General features: G+C 30.2%; 4 protein-coding genes across 9 annotated transcripts in view; 1 reads left to right on the top strand and 3 right to left on the bottom strand.

The window, feature by feature from the left end:
* Positions 1-3,863, bottom strand: part of LOC100882042 (proton-coupled amino acid transporter 2) — a 46,923-nt gene extending 43,060 nt beyond the window's left edge. Inside the window, exon 1 of one of the 2 annotated variants that reach the window (XM_076529991.1) lies at positions 3,476-3,863. The gene's annotated coding sequence lies outside the window, so the exon portion shown is untranslated. The remainder of the gene's footprint in view (positions 1-3,475) is intronic. The other variant, XM_003704737.3, reaches the window with a different exon arrangement.
* A 5,683-nt stretch (positions 3,864-9,546) lies between these two features.
* Positions 9,547-11,353, bottom strand: Uch (Ubiquitin carboxyl-terminal hydrolase). Of its 2 annotated transcripts, XM_003704736.3 has the most exons (8): positions 11,204-11,353; positions 10,995-11,074; positions 10,898-10,909; positions 10,566-10,694; positions 10,345-10,499; positions 10,124-10,265; positions 9,991-10,066; positions 9,547-9,904 (listed from the first exon to the last, which is right to left on the bottom strand). In XM_003704736.3, the coding sequence occupies exons 2-8, from the start codon at positions 11,028-11,030 to the stop codon at positions 9,747-9,749; spliced, it is 708 nt and encodes a 235-aa protein (XP_003704784.1). In that variant the 5' UTR covers positions 11,031-11,074; positions 11,204-11,353; the 3' UTR covers positions 9,547-9,746. The 2 variants fall into 2 exon arrangements, with proteins under 2 accessions (XP_003704784.1, XP_012144028.1); XM_012288638.2 differs by lacking the exon at positions 10,898-10,909.
* Positions 11,354-11,430: 77 nt separating this feature from the next.
* Fuca (alpha-L-fucosidase) lies at positions 11,431-14,381 on the top strand. 4 transcript variants are annotated; one of them, XM_076529993.1, is made up of 7 exons: positions 11,431-11,637; positions 12,119-12,388; positions 12,530-12,781; positions 12,858-13,220; positions 13,302-13,520; positions 13,632-13,855; positions 14,169-14,381. In XM_076529993.1, the coding sequence occupies exons 2-7, from the start codon at positions 12,127-12,129 to the stop codon at positions 14,259-14,261; spliced, it is 1,413 nt and encodes a 470-aa protein (XP_076386108.1). In that variant the 5' UTR covers positions 11,431-11,637; positions 12,119-12,126; the 3' UTR covers positions 14,262-14,381. The 4 variants fall into 4 exon arrangements, with proteins under 4 accessions (XP_076386108.1, XP_012144030.1, XP_012144032.1 ...); XM_012288640.2 differs by having other exon boundaries at positions 12,100-12,388; XM_012288642.2 differs by having other exon boundaries at positions 11,432-11,637; positions 12,171-12,388.
* Positions 14,291-16,589, bottom strand: Cndp2 (Cytosolic non-specific dipeptidase 2). The gene is made up of 6 exons (XM_012288643.2): positions 16,570-16,589; positions 16,301-16,412; positions 15,657-16,107; positions 15,157-15,585; positions 14,605-15,078; positions 14,291-14,532 (listed from the first exon to the last, which is right to left on the bottom strand). Exons 2-6 carry the CDS (start codon positions 16,339-16,341, stop codon positions 14,485-14,487), a joined length of 1,443 nt encoding a protein of 480 aa, XP_012144033.1. The 5' UTR covers positions 16,342-16,412; positions 16,570-16,589; the 3' UTR covers positions 14,291-14,484.
* Positions 16,590-16,773: the final 184 nt, after the last annotated feature.

Raw genomic sequence — 16,773 nt, 5'->3', positions numbered from 1 at the left:
TCATTCCGTATTTAATGTAGAGAGTGAATAGCTTGATCGAATATTGCGTGCTTGAAACACAGCTCGTTATAACGTGAAGCGTATATCCGCCCATAGTACTCTTAAGCCGAAGATAAGAATCCATATGTACAATGCGATTTTCACTGTCGATTTACTCTTTATCGGCGTCATTCAAATTCGCGATTGTGACAGCTATTGAGAGATTGATTGAATTAAAAGCCACTTGCCCGATAAATGTGTATCGAAACGGAAGCATAGAAAAATATACCGGAGTGCAGTCGTGAAAACCGGGAAATTGTAATAATAGCGTGAAAATCGTAGTATTGTTATCTAACAGCTGTATCTGGTAGGAAACGGGTATTATAATGATTGATTGTAGAAAGTTATACATTTTTTAATTGTTTCTTTTCTGGATTTTTTATGATTTCATAGCAGTGATCTATGTTGGTGAATTTATTTATAAACTTGTACATTTGTATATATTTACATATGTACATGTGTTTATGCATTTTTAAGTGTCTGCAATTTTAAATTTATTGATTTGTAGATTTGTAAATTTATGAATTTGTGAAATTGTGAATTTGAAAACTTCCAGACTGAAACTTTCATATTTCCAAATCAATGAATTTCTCAAGTTTTAAGGATCTCCTTGAATTGACATCTTGAAATATTCAAATTCTAAAATTTTCAAATATCAACTTTACATCTCTGCATACTCAATCTTTATATCACTAAATTCTCAAATTTTAGAATTCCTAAATTTCCAAATCCCTATATTATTAATTTCAGCGTTCTGAATACTCAAATCTCCGACTTCCCATGTTCTCAACACCCAAATAACCAAATTCCCAAATTTTAGAATTCTTAAATTTCCAAATCCCTATATTATTAATTTCAGCGTTCTGCATACTCAAATCTCCAACTTCCCATGTTCTCAACACCCAAATAACCAAATTCCCAAATTTTAGAATCCGTAAATTTCCAAATCCCTATATTATTAATTTCAGCGTTCTGAATACTCAAATCTCCAACTTCCCATGTACTCAACACCCAAATAACCAAATTCCCAAATTTTAGAATTCTTAAATTTCCAAATCCCTATATTATGAATTTCAGCGTTCTGAATATTCAAATCTCCTCAAATTCCCAAATTTCTCAAACTATCAAATATCCCTAAATCCCTAAATCCCACTATTTCCTAATTTTTAAATCCCCATCTTGGTAATCCCCAAATGCCCAAATCCCCAAATCCCCAAATCCTTAAATCCCTAAATCCCTAAATCCCTAAATCCCTATATACCCAAATTCCCCAAATTCCTATACATCAAAATTTCCATCAACCACATCATCATTCCCAATTACTGTCTAAACATTACTATCATATACTGTCATTAATGTCATGGTTAACCAAGACAAAGCTTCCACTTGCAACATCCAGAATTAAAAGAAGATAAATCTCAAGGGAACACGTGTATTGCGTAAACAACGAAAAAGCGAGTGGTTTATTCCGTGTAATCACGGCGTCCCAATTGCAAGACAGTTTATTTAAAACCTTCTCTAAATCAAACCGTCCGGCTCGCTTACATCTCATTACCGACGCTGCACGTTCAAATAATTGTAAAATTGCATCGTGCAAGATCGATTTGCATCTTTCTGGAATTTCTTAAATCAACATCCAACTTCTTAAACCAACGCTTCTTAAATCAACGTTTTAAGAAATGAAATACGTAAAGTTATTTGATGTTCGATGAAATTAACAGATTCGAGTCTTACAGCTCTAATTTGGTCTAAAAGCTTAGGTCTGAAAATTGAAGAAATCTTGTGTTTCAAAAAGTTATAGCCTTTCAAAACTTTGTCGATCTCAAAAAGTTTCGAGGAAATGAATGAAGATTATGAAAGGACACTTTTGTTAAGTACATTAGTCAGTAAATATTGATAATAATGATTGAACTACCTCGTCGCTTCGATCGGTTCTTCAACGCATTGAAAACAATTACTTAAGTTGAGTAACAATAATTAAGTTCAGTAACAATACATCTTTGATTAAAAATGAATGAAGATTATTATCAAAGGACACTTTTGTTAAGTACATTAATCTTGTAAATATTGATAATAATGAGCTACCTCGTCGCTTCGATCGCTTCTTTAACGCATTGATAACAATTACTCAAGTTGAATAACAGTAATTAAATTCATTAACAAAATATCACATCTTTAATTAAGAAAGATATATTAAATATTATTAATTGATTAATGAGTTAACGAGTTACGAAACCTAAAGATTATTCCAAAGATAATCTTCGCTTCAAATCCATGTTTACCAAGAAAACATAAAATTATATCTCTCGACGATAATTTTATTTAAAGTGTACGCATAAAAGCGTTTTGTTTTAAAATTCTTGTATAACTTACGAGGTGATGGTTAAAAAAGAGTAAAGTTTTGAAACCGATAACAAAAATGTGTTATAGATAACTACATTTAAAGACAGTATTGGAAAAAGTTAGATAACTGGTAAAAACATTTGAAACAGTTTCAATGTTTTTATTTACAAATTTACAGGCATTAATAATAGTAATTTAGAATTACTTAATAGTTGAGATAAATTTCGAAAATGAAATCTGAGGCGAGGTCATAGTGCATTTGTCAATGAAAGAAAAAATATGAATTTCACATCGTTTACATATTTCGAAAATCTAAGTGCACTTATTAAAAGAAAAAATACAAATTTCACATCGTTCACAAATTTCTAAAATCTGAGTGCACTTATTAATAGAAAAAATGCAAATTTTACATCATTTACATATTTCGAAAATCAAAGTGCACTTATTAATAGAAAAAATTCAAATTTCACATCGTTCACAAATTTCTAAAATCTGAGTGCACTTATTAATAGAAAAAATGCAAATTTTACATCATTTACATATTTCGAAAATCTAAGTGCACTTATTAAAAGAAAAAATACAAATTTCACATCGTTCACAAATTTCTAAACCCTGAGTGCACTTATTACAAGCAAAAATCCAAATTTAACATCAATGACATATTTCTAAAATTTAAATGCACTTATTAAAAGCAAAAATAAACAATTTTCAATCGTTCACATATTTCTAAAATCTAAGTACACTTACTCATAGAAAAAGTACAAATTTTACATCGTTCACAAATTTCTAAACCCTGAGTGCACTTATTAAAAGAAAAAATCCAAATTTTACATCGTTCACATATTTCTAAAATCTAAGTGCACTTATTAAAAGAAAAAATCAAAATTTTCGATCGTTCACATGATTCTAAAATCTAAGTGCACCGAAAGAAAAAATAAATCCTACAATGTTCACATATATCAAATCAAAATTACACTATACCCAACGATCTCATTTCCCGTATTTATCAATGTATCTTTTGAACTCAACTGTCGCAACCACCTCAACGCACTATACATTTAAACGGAAAAGAATGATAATAAATAGTACTTACTTTGTTATTGTTAATTCAAAGTATCCAGATATACAAGCGGGTACTGGTAACCCATGGATGGTCACGATTGTAGTCTTTTTATTGAGCACGTGCACCGGTCGGCTGCTTCCGCGCGACTGAAAGCAAGTCGCGCTACTGAGAACGCTCGAGCCCAGCACCAAAGACCGTTTCTTGCTCCTTATTGTTACTTTGCCGCTGCTTGCCCCGACCCGTGTCATTCTTGGCTCTCTTCCTTGACGAGGCGTGGAACGCGAACAGCACATGAATTTCCGTCCTCTATGCCACCAACTGTACTACCCGGGGTCGTGAACACGTTCTCAACTACTGGAGAATTGGCTTCCGGAACTACCGGAGAATGTCACGGTCATACTTCTTCTCGTTTATGCTCTATTGTGGATTTCCTTTAGATATATGGTGCGAGGATACCTGCAAATTTTCATATTCGTATCAGCAAATTTTCATATTCATATCATCAAATTTTCATATTCATATCTGCAAAATTTCATAATTTCAAATTTTAAAGTCACAGATTTGTGGACTCTAAAGTTTGTATTTTCTCAAATTTCAAAGTCATAGATTTGTGGATACTGAAGTTTCTATTTTCTCGAATTCATAGATTTGTGTAGCTTATATGGATCGTTCATTTTGAAAGTGATGTCCATTACAATTTATTTTGAGAAAATTAAAGATTAATATGTCAATGAAAAAATATGGGTTAATTATATCAAGACTGACAATTCAGTAATTTTTTTTACTGATTCATCAATATGTAATTTGATTATACAAATTTGTTTTAGATGATTTAAGTAAAATATGTATATTCATGCAAATGGCTTACACCACTTACAAACTAAACGATTCATATATTTCTACATTCTTAAATACCTAAATTTTTGAATAAATAAATATCTACATATTCAAAGTATTCAATATTATATTCAGTACTCAAGTACTCAAGATAAAATTCTCAAATTACCAAGTCTCTACATTATATTTTCATAATCCCCAAATTTTTAATTTGAAAATTCCTAATGTCGAAACACACAATTCCTTTATTTTCAAAATTTCGAAATTTGTAATTTCCTACATTCTCAAGTCCCCAAATTGTAAATTCCCCAATTCCCACATTCTCAAATTACCAAATCCCTAAATTCTCAAATTCCCAAAAATTCTCAAATTTCCAAAATTCACAAATTTCCAAAAATTCTCAAATCCCCCAAAATTCTCAAATTTCAAAAAATTCTCAAATCCCTCAAAATTCTCAAATCCCCCAGAAATTCCCAAATCCCCAAATTCTCATTTCTTAAATTCCCAAATCCCCAAATTCTCATTTCCTAAATTCCCAAATCCCCGAAAATTCTCAAATCCCCGAAAATTCCAAATCCCCCAAAATTCTCAAATCTCAAAAACTTCTCAAATTCCCAAAAATTCCCAAATTCCCAAAAATTCCCAAATCTCCAAAAATTCTCAAATCCCCAAATTCTCATTTCTTAAATTCCCAAATCCCCAAATTCTCATTTCCTAAATTCCCAAATCCCTGAAAATTCCCAAACCCCCAAAAATCCCAAATCCCCCAAAATTCTAAAAACCCAAATCCCCAAATTCCCAAATTCATCACTCCACCAATCCCAAAAATTTCCAATCCACTCACCAAAAACCACATTAAACAAATTTGAAGCAAACACTAAACAAATTTGACCACAATCAATATTTTGCAGTAAATAAGAGATTAAAATTAGACATCCTACAAACACCAATATATACCTTCATCAACATCGCGCAGTTATTTCCGGTATAGTTTTAACGATAAGGATAAAAGTGTGTGTACACGTCAGGCAATAGAATCAATGACTCTTGAGCCTCCATAAATATTCCTTTCATTGATTGGACGTTTATTATTGCGTACGAAATAATCGTACAAAGTGACCAGGAGATTGCGTGTTGCTAATTGATAATCTGCGTACTTCGTCACCTTTTTATCGCATATTCTAGTGACAACGAAATGTTACGTGTTTCAATTAAAATTCCACAAAGTCGCTGACAAACATTCGTCAAACTATCTTGGAGAATTATAATCTACCGATATAATCGCCGCAATAAATTATCGTCCTGTCTGTTTTATCGCGATGTTTTTATCAAATTTATTTCTTTTATTCGTTTTTTTATTTCATTTTTCTGTTGGATTTAATCCTGGTTTCCTGCTATGGGATTGTGCAAAAGTAGTTGGTTCGTTTGACGTTGGAGATAAGGATATTTCTGGATAAAATTCACTGAGTAGCTTTGCAATTTATGGAAAATTGCAATTCTGAGAGATCTTTTGGATTATGCATGTGAGGAAGTTGGATGTAATTGGATATTTTATATTTGAAGATTTGAAATTCAAGCTTTCAAGGTTTTCAAAGATTTCAAAGTGCTTTTTCAAGTTCCTTAATCAAATATTTCTAGAAGTTTGAATTTTCAAAAATCCCTATTTTCCTAGTTTGCAAATTTCCAAAACCTCTGTTTACTATTTCCTAAAATCCCTAATTCCCAATCTTTCAAATTTCCAACATCTCAAATTTCCATCCTCTCAAATTCCCAAATTCTCAAATATGCAATTTCACAATTTTCCAAATACTCAGATTCCCAATTTCCCAAATCCCCAAATTCCTAAATCCCGAATTTCTCAAATTTCCAAATACTCAGACCCCCAATTTCCCAAATCCCCAATTTCTCAAATTCCCAATTTCCCAAATCCCCAATTTCTCAAATCCCCAGTTTCTCAAATCCCCAATTTGCCAAACCCCCAATTTCTCAAATTCCCAATTTCCCAAATCCCCAAATTCCTAAATCCCCAATTTCCCAAATCCCCACCTTCCTAAATCCCCAACATTTCAAATTTCCAAACACTCACATCCCCAAATTCCTAAACTCCCCAATATCTAAATCACCAAATTCCCAAATTTCCAAAAATCACTCCGAATCATACCTAGCGAACTAATAAAAATGCTTCTTCAGACGCCTACGGGCATTAACAGTAATAAATGTGATAATATTTCTGAAACACAAATATTTAGAAGTATAGCAGAAACATGGTACACGTGTGTTTATATTTATTTCTCATCCTCCAAACGTTCAGCCATAAAATTATACTTACATCGTGAAACATCCTGTATAGTGTATGCCATAAATGGAATCGAGGTCGTACGTGTACGTAACATTTTTATAGGTGCGGTACGACCTTAAACTAAAGCAGCCATTTATGAATATATAATGTTTACGATGTGTTTACTTCGTGCTTTTATCGAAATCTAATAAGCTTGTTATTTTATTGAAAACTTACAATAAAATTACGTATTTGTATTCAATGGTCAATGGAGTATCGTTACTTTGTGTAAAACTCGTAAAATAGTATACAACGATTTTCAATTATTATCGTATGTAGATGGTACTTTTTATTTTTTGTTTGTGCGATTTGAATCTGCTGGTTTTTTTAATAGGACGCATACGGTGCGTCAGTTGTTATGTAAATTGTAAATAACACACGGGGTGCGTCATCTTATACATTTTCCTCAGAAAATAAAAGTAATAGAATAATACAAGATTGACACTCAAATTTCAATAAAAATGACTTTAGTAAAAAATTAACGAATTACTCTCACTGAAAATTTGATCAACAACGTTAATATTATTGCGAAAAATTTACTTCAAAATTAGTGTCGATTATCGCGCCAAGTAAAAGCGCGCTATTTTTTAAAATTAAAAGTCGCGTATGAAGAACAATGATTATATAATAATCGTTATAACTGTTAAGATATTAGTAATAATATCGGTTAAACGGCTATTATCTCTAATAATAATTCTATCTTACATCCTTAATTCATAAAAGCTTAAATTACATCTACATAATTATGTACATAAATATAGCGATTCTCTAGTTGTTCTTTTCTATTTAAAATTAAAGCAATATTTTATCAACAATTTTACAAAAAACTACCACCTTCAATGCATACCCATCTCAAAAACTTTATAGTGTATGTTCAAAATAATAAATCATAAATCAAACCACCGAATTTAAAAATGAATGCGCAATACCTCTAACAATCTGTATTATCTAACATTGATCATAATAATTGACAAATTGATCCTGTATTATGACAAGTGCCATCGTGTATCACATCAGATATGACATTCTACATTATAGATCAACAATGATCAAAACATTAGATATTAAAATATTCCATCTGTTTTCTTTGGAGTTAAAACTTTCCGTTTTCTAAACGTCACTGATTTTTTCGTACGGATAAGTGATCGATGCTAGCGCGTGACATGTTACTTAAAAATGACGTTGAATCAGGAGATCGCTATTGCGTGGTCTTCTTGAAAATCAACATTATCTTTGAATCTCCAAGCGTTGTATCGCAGAGTATAAGGGCTTCGAAATTTTCCACTACGATGACGCATTGCCGGGAAAATTTGAGTTGTCCTAACAGAATTCTTCGGCTATTGAACCGTGTATTTGCCCAAATGCAATCCAACTTGTGTTATCTAATAGATGACATTTTGATCTATTCCTGCTAAAAAAGAAAAATTTATACAATCTTGAACATTAAAATATAAACGAAAGATTATAAAAAATTGAATAAATAATCATATACTTATTTCCATCTAAAATTACTATAATAGCCATTTTTAGCTTCACACGTTAAGACGGATGTAACAATTTTCCATCTTCATAAATAACGAAGAGTGTAAAAGACCTCTGAAGATATTAACATCATTAGATAATTAATTGCGCTTTACAGTTTATCGCATAACTGCATATCTTGTTGGTAACTAGAAATATGTAAGTTTTTACATAAGAGGATGCAACAGTTATACAGTACAATAAAAAAGAATAATGCATCATCTTAATTACGTACATGAAAAGAAACTTACAATTTCTTGCGCAGGAATTTAAGAGACACGCAACGGGGAACGTGGAAAATTTTCAAACACGAAATAATAGTGGTGACATAAGTTGACGGTTCCCATGGAAAATTTTTCTGTTAAAACGGACCAAAAGCAAATAATGACTAACTCGTACCTAATTCCTTGTTTCTGTAGACAGTTCACAATTCTAGTTTGTCTTAAATTGAAATAGTTATAATTTGTGTATTAAAAACGTCTTGAATAATTTTTTATATCAATCTAAAAAAAGCAAGAGTGATTTTTATATATTAATTTATTTTAGATTGGTATAAAGAATTAACTAGAATAAAATTTTCATTTAATCTAATTTTTACCGTGTCTTGAAATTGAATTCAATTATTACAACAAGCAATAATATTTTTTGCTTAAATATTATTTATAATCGTTGCATTATGTTGCGTAAGAAATAATGAAATACAGCAAACAAGTAATTGCAGAGGCCTACATTTCTATTTTATTTCGTGTTTTAAAGCGACTATTTAGAGAGTTGTGCCAAGATGCTCTCTCTCGGAAGAGGATCTAAAATAACTAAGGCTTTTGCTAGCTTCTGGTCAGTGACCGACAAGTTTTGCAACCTCCGATGATAGGGGAAACAAAGGTATTTTACCTCTATGAATTATCGGACTTCTGTGAAAAAATATGTATTTTAAAAATATATCGTCTGTATACATTTATTGATTATTGTCGTAGACAGATCTCTTTGTTAATTTTATACAAAATTTAATTTGAAACATATCGACTATTCTGAGCACATGAAAAATATCTAATACATATTTATAACATATAAAAATACGAAAAATTGTACGTACTCATAATTGAGACTGAAAATATAAGCAATCGTATGATCGCAATCCGCATATGATCGATTTTCAAACTTAAAAAATAAGAATTACTCCTAACAAGTAATATACAGCCCTGTATATGATATCACAATATTGATTAAATTTATTTACTCAATATCCTTACTCTTTATTAAATTATCGAAATCTTAATTTTTAAAAATGTATAAAAATTGTGACCTGAATCATACTCAATTCTTTTGTAAATAAACACATTTGAATATCGCTTCATTGTGCTTGCTTTAAAATACTTTTCATATTTTCGTTATTCAAACTCGTATCTAAAGAAGATTATATTTATTCAAAGCAGTAAGACAAATTCTTATAAACATGTGCTTATTTTATGAATACACGTATTACAATATAGTAACAAGCAAATGTTAATAAATGCAAATTAAAGAGGCAGATGGATATGTATATATAGAAAATAAATTATTTAAAAAATTGTTTCAAAATGTATACATTACACCTTACACATTAAGTCAAAATGATTCTGAATCACTATTGACAAGAGCGACGACTGTAAAACATACTTCTTCTGGATCACGTGCCATATATTCTTGACAAACACGTGCTGCATCTTCTAATAATGTTTCTGGACTAGTTGCACCATGCTCAATAGGACCAGATTTACGTCCATCTACAATTTTAATGCTTACCAAGTTAATAAAAACATTCTTATACTAACTTATACTATATCTATCTTCTCAGCATAGAAATTTTTACCTAATTCATATAAAACTCCATTTCTTTGTATAAATGCTACAAAATGGTGATAAATTGGTGTTTCTTGACTTGGTACCTACAAAATTTTGTTCATCAGATTTTTTATAATTATAATACACAATAACAATCATACCTCTGTTTGTCCTTCATGTGCCAATTCTTCGTGTGTATTACTAATCTCCTGTGACTTCATTAAAAGTTCTCCACGTTCCATAAAGGAAAGGTTTTTTGAATCAGTCAGAAAAGTTTTTAAAAAACCATCTTGAAGATTTATACTATGGAAACATTGAATGATGAGAAACAAAATTTCTTATAATACAAGTTTACTTTTTATATTCTTAAATAAAAACTTACCGATCTAAATTATTTGCAATACTGTGTATTATTGCAATTGTGCCACAAGCGTTATGAATATATTGTTTCATATGGTAAACTGATGGATCTTTAGGACTTGTAGCACTCGTATCACTTTCCTTAATGTCATCCTCACTTTCTAAACCATTGCCACCCTATAAATATAAAAATTTTGTTAAATATTATTAAATAAATATAATGGATAATTTTAAGTTGCAAACCTCTTTACGTAAAGGATACAGCAAAATGACAGCAAGGACTGGTTTTGGAACAAGTGCCAGTAAATCAGGTTCTAATCCATAAACGTCAACAATACTCCATTCCTTTGGTACACCTAATTTGTGCAAAAACTACAAAATACGTGTTACATTATCAAATTTAATTACACATTAAATTGTAACAAATTTATTGTATTATAAAAGAAAGTTACTTCAAAAATATAAATATATTATGTTACTAACATTAACACATCAGTGTTTAATATTAAAATGTAATATATCAACATTATAAGATCAGAGATAAATATCAATATTTAAAAGTCATGATGGTTTACCGTTGTCATAACCTAAAACAAAAGATAGAAATGATTAAATAACTCTTGAAGATCAACGTATATTTAAATTTTTAAGAAAAATCTACATAATACTTACGTCTGGATTTGATTCCAATGGTATCCAAGATGCCATGACGAATTTTATAGGTTTTATTAATTATCAGCAACTTCCGAACCCTGTAATTTCAAATTTGTTGCAAATACATTTTAGCAGAAATTTTTACATGAAAGAATGAGTTTAATAAATATTTTAGATTCGGTACAATATATTTCTCAAAAATAATTATGAGCCGTATTAATACTTACACTGTTATCAACCCTGTCAAGCACTCGCAAATTTACTCAAATTCTGCGACTTTGTTCCTACCCAATAGCATGCTATTGGCTACTGATAAAATTTTTCAAAGTAATCAATAGCTAAGGGTTAAGTATATCAGCGAACTAACTCAGAATTGACTTCGGAGGCCTCATGCGGCGAAAACTGAGAAGTTCAGGTCGATCCTTCTTTATCTTGCGGTATTTTGCACAGGAAAGATAAGAATAGTAGACATTTTGGTATTCAAAAATCCGGCTTCGTTGTTCCGAAAACTGCGGGTGAAAAAAACAATATTTTAGCATGCTTTCTTTTTTAAAACATTCTCTGTATAATGATGGATAGTGTTACACAGGACCGTTTTTGCAATTTCATTTTTTAAAACTATAACTTTATAGTACATTTTATTATACAAGTTTTTTTCAAGGTAAGACACGGTTTATCATTATTTCTGATAATTTTGTTTAACATATCACTTATTATAAAAACATAATTTTGTTTTTTAAAAAATAGTAAAAAATTAATTCATATTTTTCTTATTTTTTTTATATATTTACAAAATTTTAAATAGTTTTTAGTTCTAAGTAAAATCTTATTTAAATATATATACCTACATAGAGTAGTTCAGATTTTAATATCTAAAAATTGATTGTTATTTTTTTTTAATTTATTCTCTCATACACATGAGTTTATTATCGAATACACAAAAGATATGTTTTAATTAAATTGGTAAACAGTAAGATGTTCAGTTCAATCTAATCTAATTAATCTAATCACCAATGATGTAATAAGTCAAAGTGAATAAGCAATCAAGAGTGCTCCAGTTTTTAATGCAGTATTTGACAGAAGTATAAATACCTGTGTAATATGTGGTACAATTTATTTCCAGCAAGTACAATTTATTTCAGCCGTGATAATGAATCTATCAATTTATATTTTATTGTGCTCTTCAATATTAAGTACATCATGGGGAAACAACCAGTATATGATAGTCACAGATGATGAAGGCATTTGGCCTACAGAAACAGACGTAACTAATTATTCTCCAACATGGGCCAGTTTAGATAGCCGTCCACTTCCACAATGGTACGATGATGCAAAATTAGGCATTTTTATTCATTGGGGTGTCTTTAGTGTTCCCAGTTTTGGTTCAGAATGGTTTTGGAATAATTGGAAAGGTAATGTATCATTTTCACTTGACTGTAGTACCTGTAAAATAATTAATTTTTTGAACTTTATATGACACTAATTTCTATGTAACAGTATTAAGTATCATGTTACTCATGACTCTCATCCTAAAATAATTGAATTATTTGTAGATGAAAAAGACACTACTAAATATAGTGACTTTATGAAACAAAGATATCCACCAAATTTTACATATCAGGATTTTGCTCATGAATTCACTGCTGAATTTTTTAATGCTACTCAGTGGAGTGAAATGTTTCAAGCTTCAGGTGCAAAATACGTAGTATTAACAAGCAAACATCATGAGGGATATACTCTTTGGCCTTCAAAGTACTCTTTTAGCTGGAATTCTGTAGATGTAGGACCACAAAAAGATCTTGTAGGTAAGAATTGAGTTTAACTGTATCATAAATATTTTTGAATAATTTTATACTTCTAATAAAAAATTTATAAAATTAGGTGAATTGTCAAGTGCAATAAGAAGTTCAACCAATTTGAGATTTGGTCTTTATCATTCTATGTATGAGTGGTATAATCCTCTTTATTTGTCTGATAAAGAAAATAACTTTACAACACAGATTTTTGTTCAGCAAAAGATTATTCCTGAATTGCATGAGTTAATAGAAAAATATAAGCCAGAAGTTATATGGTCTGATGGCGACTGGGAAGCATCAGATACATACTGGAAATCAAAGGAATTTTTGGCATGGTTGTATAATGAAAGTCCTGTAAAAGACACGGTTGTTGCGAATGATAGATGGGGTGCAAATATTCCATGCCATCACGGCGATTTTTATACATGTTCCGATCGCTACAATCCTGGTAAATGTACAAGTTTATATTGCGTTTATGATTTCTTGTACAACTAAAATTATATGTAATTTTATTACTTAAAATATTTAGGAGTGCTGTTGCCTCATAAGTGGGAAAACTGTATGACAATTGATAGAAAATCTTGGGGATTTCGTAGAAACGCTGTCTTATCAGAATATTTTACCCTACCAGAATTAGTAAAAGAATTAGTAATTACTGTAAGCTGCGGAGGAAATTTATTGATGAATGTTGGACCAACAAAAGATGGCATTATTTCTCCAATATTTGAAGAAAGACTGCGTGGAATGGGTATGATTATCATATTATCATATTATATATTATAATTACAAATTCGGAATTAGTATCCAAAAGTATGATAAACGTAACTCTGTAAACTGTAATAAATAATTTTGTTAATAGGTGATTGGCTAGAAATAAATGGAGAAGCCATTTATAATACCAAACCTTGGAAAACACAAAATGATACCTTAAATAATAACGTTTGGTATACATCCAGTAAAGATAAAGAATATGTTTATGCACTAATTCTTGAATGGCCAACTGATGGTATATTACATTTAGGGTCACTGGTGGTACCTACTTACTCGCAAATTTACTTACTTGGATCTAAAAATTCTATTAAAGTATGTATGTTATCTTAAGAATACAGTCCAGGCACCCTTATCTGTAGACTTATCTGATGTATTCTTGAGCTTAAAAAACGCCTACAAAGTAGAAAGATAAAGTACATTTTAAATGCACAATGTGATATGTAATACTTTGTTTCTGCATGTTATATGAATATCTTATAGCTAATATAATTATATGCAATATTACATAACCACGTAGGTCTTGAAACATCTGTAGATATGAGAGCCTGACTGTAAATTACATAGTAGATTATAAATATAAAAGTTAGTATAACTAATACATCTCATACTTATTACTACTTTTCAGTGGGAACAAGATAATGAAAAATTAAGTGTATTTTTACCAGCAGAATTAAACAAAGGTCAACCAGCATGGGTGTTGAAAATAAAGCAGAAATAAAATGCTACATTTAACAGCAGGAAACGTAATAATTTTCGAATGACTCGTTTATTAAAAATATGTTTTATATTTACTTAAAAAAAGTACATTTACAATATAAAATAACATTTTTATTACCTGGCCCTACACCTTGCAATTATACTTGAACATTATATATTATACGAAGCAAAATAACTTTTTGCAATAGCATTTTGATTACACAGATATTTATCACATGAACTTGTTAACAAAGTTGAGCTACCTCGTACAAATAAGCTCCAAGCAATTTGGTCTGAAACAAAAGTATCAATGAATCTATGTAACATAACTATGACGAATAATATTTTTACAAAAGAATACTTACTCCCTCAATATAGTTACGAACATTTAATTTCTCATTTTGAGAATGTGCTCCGTCATCACCGGCACCGACTGGTAAAAGCAGTACATTTTTACCTGTCACTTCTTGAAATGTTAAAGTAACTGGAATTGATCCACCTTCGCGTGATAAATCAGGTTCTACTTTATATACATGTTTAGTAGCTTTACGACCAGCCAAATAATGGGGATGATCAGGGTTTTCAGTCCAGCTTTTACCGCTGTGACCCATAATGACGTTCATTGTATTTGGACTTCCTCTAACAGCCCACTTCTTGTTTAAGTATGTTTTTACTTTTTCTACAGTTTCATCAGGCGTCATATTTGGTACTATTCTAATTGAAAATTTACCAATAACTTTCTTTGGAATAACAGTCTTTGCACCTGGATCACTAAAAGCACCTTCAATTCCATGGATGGATAAACTAGGCTGTCTCCACCGATGCATTAAAAGTTGAATCTAGCAGAATAATAAAATTTATAAATACCAATTATTATATGGTTAAAATATAACGTTAATCAACTTATAAATGCATACTTTGTCTTCATTATGAGCCAATCTGTTAGTTCCAATAGACTGTTTAAATTCAGTCACATCAAAGTCTATTTTTTTATAACTTTCTAATTCTTGATCTGTAAGTTTAGCAACATTTTCATAAATGGAATCTATTAAAATTTTTCCATTTACATCAACCAATGTATTTAATAAGTAAACCAAGTCTGCCATTGCTTCATGTACAGTTCCACCAAATGTACCACTATGAAGATCTTTTACAGCACAAGTTACTTCCACATTGAAGTAACAGATACCTCTTAAACCATATGTAATACAGGGTTTTGTGGTGCCCAACCAATAGTTGTCAGATATGCACACATAATCAACTCCTTGTAAAAATGTATCTTTACGTGCCCAAAGAAGTTCATCTAAACCTTCACTGCCACTTTCTTCCATACCCTCGAAAACAAACTTTAAGCAAACGCAATTTAGTAAAGCAAAAGAAGATAAAAGATTATTAAAATAACTATAATTTAAATCACCTTAAGGTTAACAGGAATATCAGCGCCAATAGCTTTATAAGCTTGTAATGCATGTATCCAACATAATACTGGACCTTTATCGTCTGTACTTCCACGACCAAATAATTTTCCATCTTTTTCTACAAGAGTAAATGGTTCTGTGTCCCACCCATCTGATTTTAATGCAGGTTGAACATCTAAATGTCCATATATAAGGATAGTTTTTTTCTTTGGATCAGAGCCAAGTGTTCCTAATAAAATAGGTGGCAAAGGAATTTGAGTTCCATCAGGAAGAGTTTGCATTCCTGCATCTGCTAATTCTGTAGTAGCACCAAGGTTCTTCAATCTGATTTCTACCCATTTTACCATTTTAGTTATTTCATTCCTATGATCTGGCCATGCTGAGACCGATTTGATAGCAACTGCTTCACTTAAATTATTTATGTACTCTCTTTTATGATCATCAATGTAACTGAAAATTGAGTTCAAATATAATAATTAAAAATGTTAAATCATGGGTATGACAGATATCTGCATACATTTATACTTATATGGACATATATACACATATATATGCATATTATACATGTTAATAAAAAATATATATAATGTATTTACATTTTTTATGTACAAATGTAAGTACATAAATACAAACTTCAAATTACCTGAATAAGTTTTTTAGTGTAGATGGAAGTTCTGAAGCCATTTTTCTGTTTATTATTAAATGTTAATTAGATCAATGCTAAAATGAGTTCCGCGACAGATCGACGACACTTTCTGAAATAAAAGCGCTATATAAATGCAGAATCCTATCACTAACTGGTTATTAGTCATAACACGACAATCTTATCAGTATATACATGTATTCATGTAAATATATAGACATTTTTTCAGTTTGATAAGCAAGATATTTGCAGCAGTAAAATCAATTTACCTTGAATAACTAAAATGAATACTGTTAAAATGTTTTATTAATTTAATGTTATATATTTGGAAATAAAATTACTAAATATTGCAAAATACAACATATATAATTACTAACAGTAAAAAATATGTATGTATATTTCGTATTACGTGTATAAATATATTTACTTATATTTTCAATATGACAAAATTGAAATTTTATTTGATTTATTTC

Source organism: Megachile rotundata, chromosome 3 (genome assembly GCF_050947335.1).
Source record: "Megachile rotundata isolate GNS110a chromosome 3, iyMegRotu1, whole genome shotgun sequence".
In the NCBI taxonomy this organism is placed as follows: domain Eukaryota; kingdom Metazoa; phylum Arthropoda; class Insecta; order Hymenoptera; family Megachilidae; genus Megachile; species Megachile rotundata.
The sequence above is the reverse complement of the archived record's forward strand: the minus strand, read 5'-3'. Positions and strand labels throughout refer to the sequence as shown.